The 21,319-nt window shown below is 41.5% G+C and overlaps 2 protein-coding genes across 2 annotated transcripts; both read right to left on the bottom strand.

The window, feature by feature from the left end:
- Positions 1 to 437: 437 nt before the first annotated feature.
- On the bottom strand, positions 438 to 3,191 carry LOC148481288 (vomeronasal type-2 receptor 116-like). The gene is made up of 2 exons (XM_088453742.1): positions 3,074 to 3,191; positions 438 to 1,348 (listed from the first exon to the last, which is right to left on the bottom strand). The coding sequence occupies exon 2, from the start codon at positions 1,344 to 1,346 to the stop codon at positions 438 to 440; it is 909 nt and encodes a 302-aa protein (XP_088309868.1). The 5' UTR covers positions 1,347 to 1,348; positions 3,074 to 3,191.
- Positions 3,192 to 11,459: 8,268 nt separating this feature from the next.
- Positions 11,460 to 16,850, bottom strand: LOC148481287 (vomeronasal type-2 receptor 1-like). Its single transcript, XM_088453741.1, has 3 exons — positions 16,582 to 16,850; positions 13,142 to 13,433; positions 11,460 to 12,284 (listed from the first exon to the last, which is right to left on the bottom strand). Exons 1-3 carry the CDS (start codon positions 16,848 to 16,850, stop codon positions 11,460 to 11,462), a joined length of 1,386 nt encoding a protein of 461 aa, XP_088309867.1.
- Between the last annotated feature and the right edge of the window lie 4,469 nt (positions 16,851 to 21,319).

Raw genomic sequence — 21,319 nt, 5'->3', positions numbered from 1 at the left:
AAATCTGTCCAAACTGTATCTAAAATCCGTCACTATGGTGATTAAAATAATAATTTCCCCTGTAAATGTTATATTTGAGATTGGAAAATGAAGACATCACTTACAGAATACCAGTTTTAAGAAAGCATTTCAAATACAAACTGTTCTTTTAATGTAAAAAGATAATAAAGGTTTTCTAAATTAAACATTATCATATTTCTTATATACATTTGCTACAACTTAATAATTGGCTGTATGAATTAATGATTGAATTAGTTTTATTCTCATAACTTTTATTAATTCCAGAAATGTGTGACAAATCTATCTATCTATCATTGTGTTTAATGCTTATTAAGTGACAGGCACATCCTAGACCAAATTAACAAAAAAATATTTTAAATGATGAGTTAATGAACCAAATCAAAGATGGAGATAATTCGCATTTCTACTTGGAAATTTTATGACCACAATGTTACTTTTACTGTAATGCCTCCTTTCCTATTGCGTTCAGGCTTTAGCAGTATAATATAGCATTTAGGGATAAATATGAAGCCCAACAGTGCTCCATTAGATGCCAAGATTGCAAACACTTCCACAGCCACCATATATTTGCCATTAGTGGATAGATATGTTGGAATGAATGACATCCAGACACTACAGAACACCAGCATGCTGAAGGTAATATGCTGAGCCTCATTGAAAGTATGTGGAAGCTTCCTAGACACAAATGCAATAATAAAGCTGAAAATTGCTAACACCCCGATGTAGATGATGGCAGAATAGAAAGCTACAACAGAGCCTTCATTACACTGTACAATCATTTCCCCAGGAATCATCTTGGTATCGAGGTCAACAAATGGTGGAGCACATGTCAGCCACGTAGCACAGATTACCAGTTCTCCTAAAGAACAGAGCAGAACCACCCAAATGGACATATTTGATCCCACATATTTTTGTAGTCTGCTTCCAGGTTTGGTGGCATTGAACGCAATGATGACTGTAATGGTCTTGCCAAGAACAGTTGATATGGCAACAGCAAACATCAGTGCAAAAGTTGTTTGTCTCATGAGGCAAGTCACCACATTAGGATGGCCAATAAATAAGAATGAGAGCAGGAAACATATGATAAGAGACACTAAGAGGGTATAGCTAAGTTTATAGTTGTTTGCTCTCACCAAGGGAGTGTTCCTGTGTTTCACAAAGACCCACAGCACCGATGTAGCCATTACAGAGAAGATGGTGGCAACAGCTACAATTGTTCTTCCTATGTTATCCTCATAAGCTAAGAAATGTAATTTGCGATTAATGCATTTATCTCTACTGGGATTAGACCACTGGTCATCAGGGCATTTTTCACAGTTCTCCATAACTACAAAGGGGAAAACGAAAATTACATAGTTAAAAACCATTTGCAACCAGTATTAAAACATCTCCTTAGCTCAATCTTTTTAAATCATATTTCGAAAGCTATACCTGGAATGTAATCATATTTGAAAGTATATAATATATTTTTTTTCAACTACAAGGAATATATTTACTTAAGTGTGGGTTTTTAGAAGTGGAGATGTTGCCCATAGAAACCAATCAGATTCTAGCTATTATCTTCTTGAAGGTGCTAGATAAATGTTAAGTAGAATCTGATTGGTTGCTATGGGCAACATCTCCATCTCCAAAAACACTCACCTTGGTAAATTTACCCCTATGTGTCATATTCTGCACTAAATGGCAATTTTTTGTATCCATATTTGACTACTGCACTATATAGTATTTTTAATTGTATTCATTGTATGTGATACTCATACAATTTTTTGTCTTTATCCCACTCCTGGGAGTTTTTATTAATTTTGTGCATTTTTATTAAATGGTTATTTAAAATGTATTTTCTGGTGTTATAAGTGTTTAATCAGGCGCTACCTGTTTTTTCCTACTTGGAACTTCAATTTATCACCAGAGTTCAGAGGAGATAGAGCTGCTGTCAGCCCTCAGCTTCTGTTGGGATTACTAAAACTGTGTCAGTGCTTCTGTTTCTTGATCATTCCCACCAAGGAATGAATGCTACATTATCCATTGGGCCACCAGCTTATGAGTAGTATTGTCCAGTATGCCACCAGGGAGTAAGCATTACAGTATATGAGACTCTATTTTCTAGTAGGCCCAAAAAAAATATTGTACATTTAACCACATACTTGGCCAAAAAGTATTGTGCTCTGCTGGGGTAATGTAAAGCTGAAAATAGACTATGGACTAGGGACCTCATTCAGACCTGCTCACAAGTGCTCTGCTCTCACAAGCGGGTCGATGGTGAGGGCCTGTGCACGTGCAGCGCTCGCACTGCCCGTGCGCAAGCCCTGGAGTGAGTGACAAATTCACTCGCTCCAGGGCATGCTACAAAAGGGGCGGCTGTCTATGTTGATCGACAGCTCGCCCCGTTTTGTAGGCGTGGTGGGGGGGTGGCCGGACAAACGGAGGCGTTCCTGAAGTAACGCATGCCGTTTGTAGGCGGCCCTACTGACATCACCAGTGATGTCAGTAGGGAGCTTCCTGCTCTGTTAGAGCAGGAAGCTGCCTGGGGCTTGCAGTAGACAAGACCCTACTGCAAGGGTCTCGTCGCAAGCCCCGATGGTCGCGATGGTCTCGACCATCGCGACCATCACCTGGTCACTCGTCACAGCTTAGCAAGTGGCCAGGAGGCCAGCTCTTAAAAAAGAAGCAGCCGTCCTCATTCAGAGCGAGCGCTTGCTTTTTGTGAACGGCTCTGAATGAGGTCCTAGGTTACTTTGCAGTATTTATTACTCTGCTGTACTATTTACTAGTTCTAATAGAAGTGGTCTGTGCTGATTAGCTGTTGGTTTCTAGAATTGCTCTACTAGTATTTAATGTGGAGTAACTGTTCTATTATAATTTTAACAAGTCACTTATAATATGATATAAAGGGTCACTGCTTGGTGTAATGTCTAATATCTGGGGGCATCTTTCAGTAATGTGTAACAATAGTGGGAATGGTAAATGGTGCTTGCATTGGGGAGAGGGAGATGCATTTTGCCATCTTTATTTGGGCACCAGAGCTGATTGATTGTCTCATCACTGTATGTACCTGTGCCATTGGTTATTTCCCCACTGCTACATTGTACACAGTCAAAGCAGCATGAAAGTTTACCAGTCTGAAAAGACTTCCTGTAGCCAGGAACACACGGATCACTGCACAAAGAGCGGGGAGTCTGTGGGAGGAAAAATAAATGGACATAACTATTAAGTGCTTTAAGAATTCATATAAATCAGTGCTTTGTACAGTGTTGGGAAGTATATAAAAGAGTACAGCACAAACGGTGTACATACTGTAGACAGATTGGGATTCAGTATATTATAATGCTAACCCTAAACCCTAACAGTAATGTTGACATTTTTACTGTTGACAATCATGACAATGTTTTGCCTATATTGATGTGTTCCACATGTCAACATTTATAATGTCAACAGTTTAACCATGCTGACATCATAACTGTTGACATTCTGGCTTTGATATTATGAATGTCAATATAGTCAATGTAGACATTCTGACTGCATACCAAAATTGAATAAATCTTTCTTTTTAATTAATGTATATATACCATATTAATGAGTTTGTCATATTATTTAAAAAAACATAAGACATAAGTCACCTAACAGGTTCACTATAACAGAAGATGCAGTCAGTGCGGTAACAGGGCTCAACTGTGCTCTGTGCTGGCACCGCCCCTGAGTAATGCTGTTGCGCAGATGATGTTGTTATGTCACGCAGATGGAGCCGGGTCGCTAGCCCTGGTAAATCAAGAATTGACTGTAGCATCCAGAGGACACTCCGATTGGCTGATCAGACTGCAGGGAGCCTTTCTGGAGCAGTCAAAGGACTATATGGGTAGCACTGCAGCAGCGAACCTGGCTGCATGGTGCCATTCTAGGTACCCTGTTAACCATAAGCAAGGGCCCTGTTGCAGTGGCAGTGCCTGCCCACAGAGCCCTGCTCTCAGTGTGCTGGCTCCCCAAGTCCCATCAGAAATTCTGAGACATACCTATTGGACGTTGGACATGTGTATATATAACAGAAGATCACTTCCTGATACACATCATATACTGAGATGAGTCAGAGTAAGACATTTTCTTTACCTTGTAACTTCCTACTTCCATAGTGGCTGATGGCAGTTGGGGGCCACCATTATGTCCATTCATTTTGTCCCCATCCACGGTTGCCAATGCTCCATCATTGGTGGTCATTGTGTTTTAATTTTTTGATCTGGGTCTATAAATATTTATTTCTGTTGTTGTGCTTAATGTCTGAGTATTATTTTTTGACCCTACTGAGACTCCAGTATATTTCTACAAAATCCACAACCATCTGTACGAAACCCAGTTTTGTCTATCTTCTCTGGATCTACAATCCAGGCTTGCATCTACATTTATTTTGATGTACAATCATGTGTACCAAACCTGGCTTACATCTAAGGTGTTTTCCCAATCTATTTTGTCACAGATTTATCTGTGGCCATCAATCTTATGTATATGCATTAGGGGCCTTATTCAAGGATAAACAGATTTACACAGCCGCACACAAGCGGCTGTGCAAATCTGTCCATCTCAGATGCAGATGCAGAAGGGGGTGTCAGACACCTTCTTGCTGCATTTGCAATCCCAGCACTGCAACCAACGTTGCAGGCTGGGGTCACTATCATGACCATCACGACCAATGATCACCATGGTTGCTCCTTTGGTCAGGCTGTGGGAGCTGAAGCTTGGAAGCTGGTGCCTGGTCATGAAGGAGACCAGGAATCTGCATTCACTGATGCAGACCCTGGCCTTGTTCCTCCTGGAAAACGGAGGTGACATGCCTCTGTCTCCAAGAACAGTGACCAGGCTGCCCCCACAGTCCCCCCAAATGCCAGAGAATGTCAATCATGCTCAGATGAATGTACATACCTGAATCAGGCCCTATGTGTTTGTAGCAGAATACTCAGGCATTAAATATGATGGACTGCACTGCAGAAATATGTCCTAAAGGGATCTGGTCATAATGCTGACGTTGGGGATTTCGGTGTTCTGAATGCTGATGCCGAAATCCTGACAATTGTCAGAATACCAGCACCGGCATCCTGACCGCTGGGATCCTGAAGGCAAGTACTGGGGTTAGGAGTAGGGTAAGGGGTTAGGGTTAGCACTAGGGGGAAGGTTATTGTTAGGCACTAGGGGGAGGGTTAGGCTGCAGTGGGGAGGCTAAGTTTAGGCTGCAAGGAGGGAGGGTTAGGTTTAGGCACTGGGTAGGGAGGGTTAGGGGTAGGGAGAGGGGAAGAGCTAAGATACCAACCGACAGGTGTTGGTATCCTAATCTTGTTGGGAAGCCGGCGTCAGGATTCTGACCATCGGGATCCTGTGCACCGGCATCCCATACCCAACCCTCCAGAGATTGCTGCATATAAGATTATGGGGGAGATTTACCAAAGTTTGGAGAGAGATAAACAACCAGCCAATCACATCCTATTGTTTTTCAAACAACAGTCTGTACAATGACAGTTAGAAGCTTTGATAAATCTCACCCTCTGTCTTTATTCACAGTCTGGCAGTTATAAGATATTCAAACAAAACTTGTAGGTACATATGTGAAACACATGTGGCTTTAAAACTCAAGAACAATGATTGTTTCAATTACAACAGTGTGTGGGAGCTAACGTGACCAATGACTACAGATACACTATAGACACATTGCTATTACTGCAAAATCATTTACAACAGGTGTACATTATGCTTATCCTTGGACTATTCTTCTATTGCTCTCTTTCCACCAGATTATGACCAACAAAAATTTTGAGACTGCAAAAAATAACTGAAGAGTTAGTTTTCTGACTGTATAGAAAAGACGATCAGCTCATTATATGCAAGTCTTCCAATCCTATATATGCTCTAAAGTCACTGATATGCAGTTAAACTCCCCAAACTACTGTACTTTGAAAACTAAAGGCCTGATTCAGAGATGGACGCTAATGCGATCACAGCTGCGATTGTGTGCGCAACGCAGCTGGGAAAATATACTCATGGTTGCAAAGATCATCCGAGCATAGGGACGCTCATTGCTGCCTTCTCATATGCGTATGACTTTGCTTACCTGCCTAAATATCGGTAACATCGATGCACATCGAGCTCCTATCTTGCCCTTGCCGCAGACTCGCAGCTCTCTTGATATGCAGAGGGCTCTCATGCTGCATCGGAGATCGCAGGGGCTAATTTATACACTCCCATATAACGGCGCTTAAATGGTCAGACACGCCTGCATTTTTCTGATCACCCCCAAATGCTGATAGCCTGTCACTCACTTTCCAATGGATTTCTCTGTGCATCTGTAATCACAATGCGATTGCTGCAGTGCAGCTTATACACATGCGCGATGACAAACAATCGCTTGATCTGGGTATGTAATCGCCATTGCGGCCGTCTCTGAATTAGGCCCTAAATCGGGAAAAGAATGTCGGTTCTTTATCTAAACCTACAAAAACCTTTGGGTTGGGTACGGGATGGTGGTGCTCAGGATCCCAGAACTCAGAATCCTGATGCCGGCATCCTGATAGGGTTAGCATGCCAACACTTGTATGCTAACCCTCCCTCCCTGGTGCCTAACCCTAACCTCCCCCTCCCCGCACCCTAAACCTATCCCTCCCCCCCAGTGCCTAATGCTGGGTACACATTTAACGATGTGTACCCAGCCGACCTGTCATGCAACGGGACCTGGCGGGGGTCCCAGCATCGGCAAGTGCATACACACTTGCCAATGTTGGGAGTGACATACCAATGGCAGGGGCCATGCTCGGTGACAATGTCGTCCATCTTACCTGTATGCAGATCCGATGGGCGATGTCGCTGACGATGTGCAGGAGCGTGAATCGTCAGCGACATTGAGTGCACACACTAGGCAATGTTGCCGACATATCGTACCGGCCATAACATTAACTCTCCCCCTAGTGCCTAACCCTAAGCCCTAAACCTAACCCTCCCCCCAACCCCTCAACTTACCTTTGGTATCCTGGAGGTCGGGATGCCGGTGCGGGGATTCTGACAGGCATCAGTCAATGTAAGCACCGGCATCCTGCACGCCGGAATGCCGAATGTATCCCAAACCTTTTTATTGTAGTGAGGTGAGCATAAATTGGCATTATTGTGAGCATAGACTGTCCATACACTTGCAGCAGAGGCTGCGGGAAGGGGGGCTCTACGCGAGCCCTGGCTAGCGGGACCCACGCCCAGATGACATGTTATGGTTGTTCAGTGTGTATGAACAACCATCATCTGCAGATATATCTGTTAGGTGTGTATCCAGCTTAAGATGTGTTAGAAAACCTCCTTATCACATTTAAGTCTCTAAAGTAGTGAGGTATAAGTACACAAATGTAGCTGCATCTTAGTGATGTTTGAAGAACAGATGTGAGCATAAGGGCTCACCAAAAAATTAGAACCCTTAATGCTGGGTTGAGAGCTTAAATAGTTTAACTAAAATAACAATAGGAAACATCTTTATTTTTTAAGATTGAAGGATCAGTACACTTTAATCTTACTTTTAAATCACAGCAGACACAGTTTTACTTCATTTGCATTATTGGGGGTGGGTTCGATGCATTCATGGCCTGAAGCCATCTTCATCAGCTTGCAACTTTCTTCAGGATTTCAATACCCTCAAGACATTTCTTTCCAAACAGACACATTTGGGCCTTTTTGTGGCCATTTTGGCTCCAATACAATAGACACGCCTTACTGTTCTTTGGACACATCAATACACTACCTACACCCCTCCTCACACCTATCCCCCTTCTCGTAGAGAGTTGCAGGTGCAATTTGTCCCATGCTTAAGGGGTGTGGACAACTATCAGAGTTGTGGGGGTGGCCAGCCATCAGAGGGGGTGTGGCCAGCCATCAGAGGGGATGTAGTCAGCCATCAGAGGGGGTGTGGCCAGCCATCAGAGGGGGTGTGGCCAGCCATCAGAGGGGGTGTGGCCAGCCATCAGAGGGGATGTAGTCAGCCACCTCAGAGGCTTGGCTATTAGAGTATATAGTAAATACTGTCAGTGCATGCATGATACCAGATTCATTCACAGCAATGCACTGTAGTGAATACACCATAGTCCTGAAAATACACTGTAACATACTAATAAAGCACATGATTATGATCCTGTGTCTGTATACCACATTAATGCACTGTACATGAGAGAAGGGACCCCTTGTACTGACCAGTAAGTGTCAAATACTCACTTAGAATTGCATTAGGTCTAATAAAGGGGAATTACATGCCATTGTAAAAAAATAATAACTATCAAAGCTATTACCACTGGCATCACATAATTATAGGCTAGTGAATGAAGGTAGAGCTATAATGTCATTCCAATCGCTGGCAGGAACTGTAGCCATTATGTTAAAGGCTACAGCCAACAAAAAAAGGGGACAGTGTGTCATTACCGCCCACTTTGATTGGCAGGAGGATGAATCTTGGTGTACTGTAGTTTCTAGAGAAGCAAACAAAGCACCCATGTTCATTAGTGGTCCTGCTCCAACAGATAAGTGACCCTCTAATAGAGTAACATTGTATAATTAAAATACACAATCTAGAACCTGAGCACTAGAGAAAGGGTGTGAGCCGCATACAGAGTGACCCACTCGGGATTTCCCGGGTACCTCTATGGGCCAGTCCGAATTTGCCTGGGCATGTATGCTGACTTTTTTGTATAGTCATAGCATGGAGATGGAGATAGGATGCCTGTTTTAGGCGAAACTTTTGTACCCAGCATGGGGTTTGTACAAGGACAGATACTAATGATGCTAGTTGCAGCTGCGAATGTAATGATGGTAGGCTTTCACATGCAGACACACAGATATTTGGCATACAAGGGCGGGTTCCCACATTAGCACAAGGAAGTACGTAGAATGCCAAGGCCAAACGGAAAAAGGACCGAAAATGGATCTGATTCAGCACCAGGCCCTACAGTATGTCTATGTTTCATAATTCTGTGTAGCCTGCAATATTTCTGATTTTTTTTATTTTATTTTTTATATTAAAAAAGTTTATTGCAAAATAATTGCTTAATCTTGAGCTCCATTCAAATAGGTCAATATTTTATTGCAGGACAATTAAAACAAAATAAAAAAAAATTTGAATTCAACAATACATACAATAGTACACATTATATGTAAGGTCAGAATATATAAAGTTATCCATTGATTTATATTTAACACATGGTATCGATTTTGCATTGTATTTGATTTGTATGGTGCTGCTTTTTCAAAAAACCTATTAAGTTCTTGGCAAACATTTATTCATGTTCTAGTTAGTAGCCAAGGACTACAACATCAATGACAGCAGAATATAAAACTGTCTACTTGCCATCATTATTATAATATTATAATGAAATTTTAACATTTTTATTAACTGCACAGAAAGCAAATCAAGAGTCATCAATAAAATTCTCACTACCTCATCAAAGTTTGGATGCCATATAACCGCACAATCATTAATTAGGAGCCTCTGTGAATCAGATGATGACAAGGTTCCAACAAGGATAGTTTTAATTTTCTTATAAGAAGTTGCAACCCAGTTTAAAATATCAACATTTTCTGCAATATATCCTGACTTCTGGAACAAACTGTTTCCACCAGATGATGTTTTGAGAGGAATTTTTTTTAAGTAGTGGTTCAGCTTGAAAAAAAAAGTTAAAATAGTATTAAAATGAATAAACAAAATTGTTTCACATAGTAGTTGAATAAAATATATACAGTATATTCGTCAGAATTTTATTACATGTGAAATATATATATATATATATATATATATAAAAAACAAACTTAATCCACGGCACTCAACCATCTGGGGTGCCATTGGTATGTCACCACACCATCTACATAAAAAATACAGTTTGAAAAGTAAGTGAGTGCCGAGTTTGTATAATATATATATATATATATATATATATATATATTATTTCCTTATTAGTGTCTAACTCTGTTTAATGTTTAATTGTTACTTTGCTGCCTGTTGGATGGTGGTGATGTGTTTTAGCATGTTGCAGTTACAGTATAATTGTGTATAAAATTATTATGGCCATAGTGATGGTTATCTGTATATTTGTGGTTTAAATGAACCTTTATAAGTTGTTGAAATTGGACCAAAACCAATAGTAGATCCTGTTTGCTAGATTGCTTGAGGCTTCAATTGTGTTAATAACTCTGAACATCTCTACTGCTAGATGGAGGTCTAATCTATAGTATAACCCAAGAGGTTACATTTAATTCCAATTCCAGGCTTCTACCTAGCCCTCATGTTACTAAGTCATTATTGGATGAGTAGTTGAGGACCCAGTTTTCTAAGAATGGAACAGTGAAAGTAAAAATAAATTATAAACCAATAATAAACTAAAAAAAAAAAACCAGGTCCTCCATTTTGCATATTGTAATCATTATGAGACCTAAAAAATGCTAATGACTTTTGTCCTATGGATAGTCAGTCCACAGTAAATCTTCATAAGTATTGTCTGATGAAGTAATCAAATCAGATATCAAAATAAAGAAAACCTCCCTCTGCTCCAGTATGGAGTAGACTTAAGCAGTTCACATTCTAGAGTCTGCTTTGTACTGTAGATTGTGATAATCTAAGATGAGAAACCTTTAGCCAATTTCACTACTGTATACTCCACAATGGTGACTACAGGTAAAAAAGCAGAGAGTGGAAGAAATAAGACACTGAAAGCAAATAAACAGAAGAAAGAATGTAAAAGACAATAATAAAAAAAAATGTTGGCAGATTAAAGAATACTTAAAAAGAATATAACATAAGATAAAAGTTTAAAAATGTGGGCTTGGGAAGTATATTTGTATTATGGGAGGTTGATTGTTTATGGCATAGGGGTTTTATGGATTCCTTGCTCAAAACACAAGAACGTATTAGGACTATTAGGACTCTCTTATTTCCATAATCATCATCATTCCAGAGTTTCTAGAAAGAGCTCTAGTCCTGTTCAATGCTTGGATGAGTACGGTAGCAAGATCTGGTAGAGCCAAGTAGAGAATATATGTAGTGAGGTGTAGGACAGGTAGAAGAGGGGACTTTGGGAGAGGGTTAGGGTGTATTAAGGCATTTTGCTAAGTCCAGTATGACAGTATAACATGGAGTATTAAAAAAGTTTCAGAGATTGGATGGCAAAAAGTCTACAATAGCACAAGAAGGAAAAGATGGCCATATGGTAACTTTCTGCACATGTTGATTATTTTGCAAGATAATGATATAAAGATAGTCAAACACAATTCAAGGGATTTAGCAGAATCATGGTGTTTGCACAGTCCAAGGGCCTGCTACACATAGGGTCAATGTGGTAACGAGGGTTATGCAAAAGGGCATATCCAGAGGTATATTCTAGATACAGTATGGATTAGCGCATATCTCACCAACAATAAACTGATTAATTTATTACAAGTAAATTACTTTATTTAGCAATATTACTAACTTTAAATCTTAGTTTATTTGTCAACACTGCTGATGACGGTTCATAAAATAGTTTTGCTAATTGCAACTGATGTAGTGCTTTTGAAATTAAATAAACAGAATTGTAAATTGAATAAGAGATGCAATAGTTGTTTTTTCCCTCATGCAAAACGAGGTTTTTCCACAACGTGTCATTTGCAGAAGCTTGCGGAGAAATATTAATCTTGCCATACGCATCAAAATATCCAAGACCAAAACGCCAAAATGTGTCTACAAAGGCATTGTCTGGCATATTCTTCCATGTAGATTGGTACAAAAATGTCTGGAAGCCGGGGATTTCTCCTTTGTGTGCTGTTATTATTAAAGAACCATTGAATTTGTAAACAGAATTAGGAAAATGATCATCAATAATACTATCTGTTCCCATTGTAGATATCCACACTCTCCCTGTTAGGCCAGGAGACCTAGATTCCAGAAAGCCAACAAACAAGACAGCTGAGCAGTATAATATTATGATTTTAGCACGAGAACTCTTAACTATTTGAAACGTTTTAAAAGAGCTTTGTTGATTGGCATGAGGATCTAGTGATATAGAGGATGTGAAGTCTACACATATCCCATATGTTCCCATTTCCCTTTTCAGTTCCATGCCTGTCCGTTGATTGCTGTCATCATCTGATGTAATAATCCCCACCCACGTCCATCCAAAGTGGCCTAACAGCTGTATAATGCCATGGAACAGACAAAACTCGCTAGGAACGTTATGGTAAAGTGATGGTGAGAATATCCGATCATTAGACACAGATTCAGGAGCTCCATAACTGATCTGAAAAAAAGGAATACATGCTGTATACTTTTATTTATTTTCTATTTTTGGTCTGCTGTACAGTTTTAAAGACAATGAGATCCTTTTATTTACTTTGCAACAGTTATCAAAATGTAGCTTTGTATGTTCTGTGGTTTCCTACATATAAATGTCATCTGCACACAGAATGCAAACTCTTTTTATCAAGGATTTACAAGTGCAACATAATTCTTTTTAAATAGAAATTCCCAGACATACTTTTGAATGCCTTAAATTTCTCTGCGTACCTTTGCATTTGCCTGATAGCATTGTTAATGCCCATTAAATGCGGGTTATCAGGTGTTAACGCACAGGGTCCATGATACAGTAAGTCACGGACCTGTGCGATAACTGGCAGTTATCACCCAACAACTGCACATTTCACTGGGATTTATTTTCGGGTCTCCTGAGATAAGCGGGGCTAATTGAATATGGGCCAACGGTCAATTGGCACCCGTTCACTTAACGGGGTTAATTGAATCCCGCCCTTTTTATTGCTTTTTTCTTATCTTCTAAAATAAATTATTAATAAAGATTAAAAAAAATTATTTTAATATACCTTAATTGGACACCTTACAGTATTATCTTTCCTTATTCTAAGTAGGTTGTATTTGGATTTTCTGAATGAAATTCATTTTGATAAATACAGAGAGTGACCCCTAATGTCTCTATATTTCCTTTCTTGTAATGAGGTGAAGCCACCACAAAGATAACACTTTTGTGTAAGGTCAATTATAACAGGGACCAATCTGAATGAATACACTCACTGTAGATCCATGTGTATGTAATATGTCAATGAGAGATAATAATAATCAAATATAGCAAATAATTGTTCCTACCTGGGGGTACCCATAAAGCTGAGTTAACCTTGCAATACAGTAGGTAGCAGATGATAGCAAATGTCCAATTACAGCAACTGTCTTGTGACTCCTCTGACAGATGTAGTTCGGAGCTAGTTCCGGAGTCTCTGAAACAATCTTTAGAGTACTTTTTACTGCCAAATTTTCACTGGTACAAGCATCATAGATCTGAAATCCTAATGTAATGTTGGGTAGAATATCACTTCTGTTGTTAATCTCCTCAATGGCATATATAAACGCCATGAGATGCTTTAAGTACTGAAATGACGGCCTGCGGATATTAACATTTTAAAATTTGTCACTGTCAAATATTATTTTACTATTTTTTTTCTCACTTTAAACAACATAGGTAAGGATATACAATTCCACTTAGAATTTAGACATTTTAAATGTTTTCAAACATGCAGTACGTGTATATGTGCGCACATTCATGCATGTTACAATTAGAGATTGGCTTTAGATCTGGATTCATCTACATGTTTTGGTTTTGGAAAACCACCCTCTAATGATTTGGATCTGGATTTTTTTTTTTCAAAAATTATAAAAAGTTGTAATATTTTCAATTCAAACCCCCAAATTTGGATTTTATCCAAATCAGCTCAGGAGATTAGAACCACGACATTTGCGTAAACATTGGACATCTGAGTAACCATCAAGTTACTCAGGATGTCCGTTAGAGTCACGTGGCTGAGGCCAGTGAAGCTTCTTCCAAGGACGCAGGCACTGACTCTGGCACTCCCAAAAAACTGGGCCATCATGCCCCCATTTTTGGAACGCTCCCTATCGCTGCCTCCAAACACCAGCAGCATGTCAATCATGTTGCAGCTTTTGGGCACTGTGATTGACATCACAGGTTCAGATCTTCACATGCGCCGAGCGGCTCCTGCGCATTCACAGATCTACAAACATTGGAGATTTATGTAAATCTCTGCATCAGGCCATCAATTCAACAGACTTAAGCTGGGTACACATTTAGCGATATTGTGAATGATTTGCCCGATTCCAATGGATCGGAACGACAAATCATCAAAATTGTCAAGTGTGCACCCACTATGTCGGGCGGTGCGCGCTCATGTGGGGTCATCAGCCACATTATCAGGTCGGCCCTACGTACAGCTTAACCTGATGAAGCGACTGATGACCCCATGCAATGGGATGCAGGAGGGGCTGACATATCGGGAGGTCGGGCACCGGTGTCCCTAATGGGTACTGGCTGCCCGATATGTCGGCCCATCGACGGTGGGGTTCATCAGTCGCATTGCTAAGTGCACACATTGCTTAGTATGTACCCAGCTTAAGGGGTCTATGTACTAAGCCTTGCAGAGAGATAAAGTGTCACTTTACAGGTTGTTTTTGAAAAATTAAAAATGGACTGGCCAAAAATGACGGTAAAGAGTTGATTGGAATCTCTGGAAGTAGCAAAAGAACCTAGCACTGCCCTGGACATATATGTACAGATCGGTCTCCTTATGTACTGGATAATGTATTATTATACAGAATTAATAATTGACCCTATAGATCAGACAGGTAAAACAGTCGGCCCACGGGCCACATGCGGCCCAAATGCACATTTTATGTGGCCCAACAGTGTGGGCCCAAATACACATTATGTGGCCCAACAGTGACAGTGTCAGGTGATGATGCACTGCACTGCCGGGGAGAGACGCCACACCACATACGACCTGAACCCCCAGAATCCCGCAGTAACGCGCTGCCAGGGAAAGACTCCACACACCACAAGGCCTGTGTTCCCGCAAGCCTGCCTTCCGGCAGTAACGAGCTGACAGCTAGAGAAACCACAAGGCCTACAGCCGGGCTCCCTGCTGAATCTCTGTAATACTCCCAGACCTCTGTACAGGCGCCTGTGAAACAAGCTCAGCCAGCCGGGACAGGACAAGCGCTGCAGCTGAGACTGGAGTCACTCATAATATCACACCTGTAAGTACTGCCTGCAATTATTCTTATAAATGGAAGGAAACAAGTCTCCTGCTAGGTCCAGATTAAAAGACTTTCATCTTGGTTCAGTTTTAAAAGTTATCACATCCAATAAGATTTCACCTGAAACTGGAAAATTGGTGACAGCAAAAAGATGTAAAATATCAGGAAGAAAACATTAAAGTTAATGTTTTCTTCTCGTTACCTGACATTTCTTTGCTTAAACTTTATTGTTGTTTTTTCTTAATAATAAACCTTTCAAAATTGCATATAAGACTTTTTTTTTTCTTGTGGCCCACATACTCTTAAGCTGGCCACACATCTAAAGATTATCTGTCCAACCAGCCAACTAGTTGGTTGGTTGGAATGAAAATCTGGTAAGGTATGAAAGCAAATGACAATCAGCAATTTGCTCCCAAACGCCGGAAAATGGACCAAAACTGTTGTTTGAACAAATTGTTTAGATCAAACATTTAACAAACTTGTCTGAACGACCATTTTCATCTGTTTACTGGCATTTAGGAGCAAATTGCTGATCATAATTTACTCCCATACGTTACCAGATTTTCATTCCAACCAATTAACTAGTTGGGTGGTTGGATGTAAGTTGGTCTAGTGTGTGGCCAGCTTTAGACCTTGAATATTCAACCCAGTTGGGATTTTGAGTTTGACATGCCTGCTATAGATGGTCTATATCAGTGCACCTCCAACAGGGCATGTTTTCCAGACCTCCTAGTTAGTGCAAGTGTATTCATTACTGGCTCACACATTTGAAAAGATCAACAGGCGGTGTTAATTATTTAATTTTGACACTGAGGGGATCTTAAAAACAAGCAACTTTAGTATTATGTGCTATATATATTGTGGTCAGCATTGTGTGGGCTGGGGAGGGGGGTTTCCAGGCAACCGGAAACCCCCCTATCCCTGTGTTTACCTATGCATCTATGGAATACTGATCTGTGTATTTAAAGTAAACTATACAGAAACTAGTATTGTGAACATTTCTATCATTGCAGCAGCTGTTGCAGTTGTGCCTCTTCCATGGGCAGTGTTCTCAGACTTGTATCATGATTGTATATTTGAGTGCAACTAAAATTTATATGATCATAGATTAATAAAAATGTGTAAATAACTTTAAGGCTAAGAACTTGAATTAAGAAAAGTGACCCATATTTACCACACTACAGTATATAGTCTGCACCAAACTGATATTGCTTGATAGTTTGTGTGTATTATTTACCACAGAAGAGCTCCTACTCGAGGGTATCTAAAGAGCTACATTATAATAGATAACTAAATGACTATTTGGAGAATATGAAGTTTTTCGGTGATAGATAAAAGCTGACCACTGCTATAAAAGCAGGCATTCTCCGCGTGCATCTATATTGTATTTACACCAGGTACTTTTGGATATGAAGCTGGACATTTAAAAAACATGACATATTCTGACTATCCTGCTCCTGATGTATATTTTCCACACTTACCCAAAACAACAGTCAGATAAGGGGACCTCAGTAAAATCTTCTTTGCTTGGTCCATTTCCTAGCAGTATTTGTAGTATCCCAGCTATAATGATGTCTCCATCTCTTGAGTGGCCCACGGGTGAATCACTATTAATGAGCTGGAGTTCACAGCCCAATTCTGTTTTGAAACAGAGTGTTGGAGACTGTAAAATGGCCAGAATTAAAGTGACAGATTGTAGAGGTTTGAGAATGTCCAACACGTGAAGCCTTTGTGTGAGAAATGTTTCCATCTTACCATACATTTCTTCTTGTGATCACTTATTCTTTAGATTCCCCTTTGATATGAATGTGTGAGACAGGAAACCTGCACTGAGATATACTTGCTGTATAGCTGGGTAGAGTTTGTTGTCTTCTTATAAATGTATCATATTCCCAGGCTGCTTTGAATATTTGGAACTTAGATTATTATTTCTGTCTATTTTATAGAAAATTATATATTGGCAAAATTATTATGTGATAAATGCAGACAAAGAATATATTCAGATATAACTATATTATGTAGAGATGTGCATTTCAGTTCTCCAGAGATCTGAATCCACCCCAGCGGTTTGTAATTTGTATTTTACTTCTGAATTTTTGGTTTGGATTGCAAAAATTAAATGATTTTAGTTGTTTTTAAAAGCTTATTATCATTTAAAAACATAGCAACATAAGATCCAAAACCAGAATATGAAGATGAATCCAGATCCAAAACCAAAACACAGGGGTCACACGGAAAGCAGGAGGCTATAGAAGCACAGGGGGAAGGGGGCTGGAGTGACAGAGGAAGCACAAGGCTGGAGTGACACAGGGGGAAGGGCACTGGAGTGACAGAGGAAGCACAAGGCTGGAGTGACACAGGGGAAAGGGGGCTGGAGTGACAGAGGAAGCACAAGGCTGGAGTGACACAGGGGAAAGGGGGCTGGAGTGACAGAGGAAGCACAAGGCTGGAGTGACACAGGGGAAAGGGGGCTGGAGTGATAGAGGAAGCACAAGGCTGGAGTGACACAGGGGAAAGGGGGCTGGAATGACAGAGGAAGCACGAGGCTGGAATGACACAGGGGAAGGATGCTTGAGTTACACAGGGGTAACGAGGCTTGAGAGACATGAGGCAGGAGAGGACACAGGGAGCATGAGGTTGAGGTGACGGGGAAGGAGGCTGGAGTGATGCAGGAATCACAGGGAGGAGGCTGTAGTGACACAGGGAAGGAGGCTGGAGTGACACATGGAGCAAGAAGCTGGAGTGATGCAGGGGGCCTAAGGCTGAAATACACAGGGGCCAGAAGGTTGGAGATGACACATGGGGTAGGAGTCTGGTTGACCCTCTGTTGTATGATTAGGACAGTGGTTATATTCCTACACAAACAGGCATCTTCCACACCACGTGATCTTCTACATGAATAGTGACTACCGACATTGTCTGCCCAGGGAGAATCAATTTCTTCAGAGGTTTCCCTTTGCAAAGAAACCACCATGTACAGTAGCTAAGGTGTATTTTATTTACTACACAAAAAAAAGTATAGACTTTTTTATTTTTCTTATTTTAAGAGGGCATCAAAAAGTCTCTACTACCTGGGCTCTGCTTGGTCTAGAACTGACCCTGTCAGAGCAGGAACTTTGATCAGAAAAGTCTGATCATTTTTTGGTCTACGTCCCAGTTACTGTAGAAAGTACATGTTATTTAGGTGTCTGCTGAGATTGCCATTTTTTTTTCTATTTTTGTATGTTTTATAGCACAAGGAGCTGCTTTATAGACATATGCTAGACGGCACAGATGTTCTCAGTATCACAGAACAGGCACTATTTCCTCAGCCTTGCCTGTTTTATACTGAAGATGAAGGGTTATCTCTTGGGCCCAGGTTCACTAGCTAACTGAAATGTCTAAATATTAATGGTCCCAAATGATATTAGTTTGGGTCGTCCCTAGTTGTGTAATATTATTTTTAGTAGGACTTGTACTGTATGTCCAAAATATAAGAGACAACTCGAGCATGGGAAAATTTATTCAAACTAATTTTGGTTTTGTTAAAATAAAATGTTTGTGAGCAGATAGTTCATAATTAAGTATATATTGTGGGTTTTCATCTATATAAAGGTCCCTGCTTGATTCCTTCATTATGCTATTGTTCACAGAAAACAATAAAAAAACTTTTTAAAGTACCTTACAAAATACATATGAGTGAATACATAAATACACAAATATATCAATATTAATCTTCTTTAGAAATGTTATTTTACTGTAATAACTGGTCATGTTAACAAGATGCAGGGTAACACAGGGTTAATGCTGGTAGAAACAGATCCTGCCAGGAGCTTATAGGGGTAATGCAGGTAGTGTACATAGATGGAGTAGAGCACACCTGAACATACATATCGTGGTGGCTGTGGCCCTTTAACAGAGAGCGGTGGTGAGAAAGTGGTATTTGTGGTGCCTCCACTGCTTGATACAGACTCCATATGAAAGATACTAAGGGGCACCTCCTCTTAGTATTAAGTCCAGGTGGCCACTTAAGTACCGGTGAACGTCTTCTAGTTCTAAGGGAACAGTGGGTTTCTGTTAGTGGCTTACACGGAACAGCCTAGGAATCCGTAACACCCTCCTAGTTTTCCACTTTCTCTGCCAAATTGATGAGGAGGGGGGTAGGGGAGGAGGATACAAAGAAATGTTAATCATGAAATATTGTATTGTTTTTAAAATATTTAGAAATCATTATATTACTCCAAGGCTTCTTTTTCCTCAAAGTAAATAACCCTGATTAATTCAGCCTTTTATTTCTATTTAACCTTCCCATTCCTTTAATTAATAAGGTCGCCTGTCTCTAGGCAGAGGTGCCCAAAACTATACCCCAGATTCAGGATGCAGTATATCAGATTAGACATGAGGGGCATAATCAAGAGATAAAAGGGAATATTCATGAGTGGACAAAAGGGGAGATACAGGCATCAAAGGAGCAAACAGGAAGACAAGGGAGAGACGGGGAGCAGGGAGCAAACATGGGACTGGCAGGTATAAGCAGGACAGAGAGGAGACAGGGACAAGTGTGAGATACAGAAACGAGACAAGGGAGGGACAGGGAGCAGAGAGCAGACAGGGGACTGGCAGGTATAAGCAGGGCCGGCTCCAGGGGTTGGAGCACCCTGTGCCGGCCTTTGAGAAGGCAACCTTACATCCGAGTTTGGGGGCATGGCCTAATTACCATAGGCCACACCCCCAATGTGACGTTATTTGGAGGCATGCCTGCATGGCACACCTCCAAATAAGGTCAGGCTGTATAATGAGGGGTTGCAATCGGAAAACCGACTGTCTTAATCCTGACAGCCGGCTTCCCGATTGCTTTATCCCGGTGTGGGATAAATGAAAGGCGTCTATATCTAGACGCCTGTCATTTACCCGACGCTGGGAGACCGGCACCCGGCATCCCGATCGAAGGGATGCCGGGCACCGCCAGCGGACAGCCGCGGGGGGGGGTTAGGTTTAGGGCTCCCGGGGGGGACTTAGGGTTAGGCACCCCCCCGGGAGGGTTAGGGTTAGGCACTTAGAGGGGGGATTAGGGTTAGGCACTTGGGGCGGAGGTTAGGGTTAGGCACCCCTAAGGAGGGTTAGGGTTAGGTTAGGTTAGTAGATACTTACCTTAGGGACGATCGGGATTTCCAGCGCTGTCGGGCTCCTGCTCCCGGGAACTCTGCTTTTGTCGGCCAGGCGCTGCCGGGATTCGAACTGTCGGTCACAGGGCCGGCGGTATTTTATACTGATTCCATAATGAGAGTCCCTGTCCGGGGGGAGGGGGTGCCAGTGACAGGCAGGGAGCGTTCATTATAGTGGCTCCCTGCCGGACCAGATGCCGGGACGCCGGAACGAACCAGCTCTGCTGCTATGAAGCTGTGTCCGGGGGTTGTGCCGTGTGGAGACAGCCTGTCAATGGGGGGGAGGGAGCGATTACAGCCGGCTCCCTCGGACAGACAGCGCGTTCCGGTGTCCCGGCATCTCGTTCCGGCAGGGAGCCACTATAATGAACGCTCCCTGCCTGTCACTGACACCCCCCCCGGATGGGGACTCGCATTATACAGCTGACAGCTCCTCAGCAGCAGAGGTCGCTGCAGGGAGCTGTCCCAGTCCGGCGTTCCAGAATCTTGTCCAGTCCGGCTTTCACCTAATCCCGGTTTAATTTTCTTAGTTAAGCCAAAAAAAATCCGTATTTCAGAATATTTGGATATGGGAGACTCAACCTGTACTGGGTCCTCCTGATGATGTCACAGGATGGGCCTCAGGTGTGCACTGAGCATGCTCCTGCCAGCACTGTTCCCTTTTTCTTAACATTCCTGAATGCTCACAGCTGCCCAGAGGCTGCTATCATGTAGAAGGTGACTATGGAATCTCTATATAACTGTACAGTCAATGTAACAGATATCACAGGGGTAGGTAACCTGTTACCACACCAGTTGCTGTGGAACTACACATCCCAGCATGCCCTAAAAGCAAAACTGTTTCAGGACTTGCTGGGATGTATAGTTACAGAGCAGCTGGACTGCCAAAGGTAGACATGTGTATGTGACAGGTCCACTGTACAGACAGATCTCCAGGACAGCTGTGTAAGAGATAGGCCAAGATGCACTAAATGCGAAAAAGCAGTAAAACTCCTGAAAACGCAGTTTTACCGCATTCCCCATATGTAAAAAGCTTCCGCCCATTGGGTAATGCCACCTTCAGGTGGCATTACAC

The sequence above is a fragment of the Taudactylus pleione genome, unplaced genomic scaffold (genome assembly GCF_031769625.1).
Source record: "Taudactylus pleione unplaced genomic scaffold, aTauple2 ptg000587l, whole genome shotgun sequence".
Lineage (NCBI taxonomy): Eukaryota > Metazoa > Chordata > Amphibia > Anura > Myobatrachidae > Taudactylus > Taudactylus pleione.
The sequence above is the reverse complement of the archived record's forward strand: the minus strand, read 5'-3'. Positions and strand labels throughout refer to the sequence as shown.

What these genes read in the sequence shown, in the direction of transcription:
- LOC148481288 (XM_088453742.1), bottom strand. Translation starts at nt 1,346, where the DNA reads ATGGAGAACTGTGAAAAATGCCCTGATGACCAGTGGTCTAATCCCAGT.
- LOC148481287 (XM_088453741.1), bottom strand. Translation starts at nt 16,850, where the DNA reads ATGGAAACATTTCTCACACAAAGGCTTCACGTGTTGGACATTCTCAAA. An exon ending in TTATCTGACTGTTGTTTTGG is followed by an intron (nt 13,434 to 16,581) that starts GTAAGTGTGGAA and finishes TAATATCCGCAG; the next exon opens with GCCGTCATTTCAGTACTTAA. An exon ending in AGCTTTATGGGTACCCCCAG is followed by an intron (nt 12,285 to 13,141) that starts GTAGGAACAATT and finishes CCTTTTTTTCAG; the next exon opens with ATCAGTTATGGAGCTCCTGA.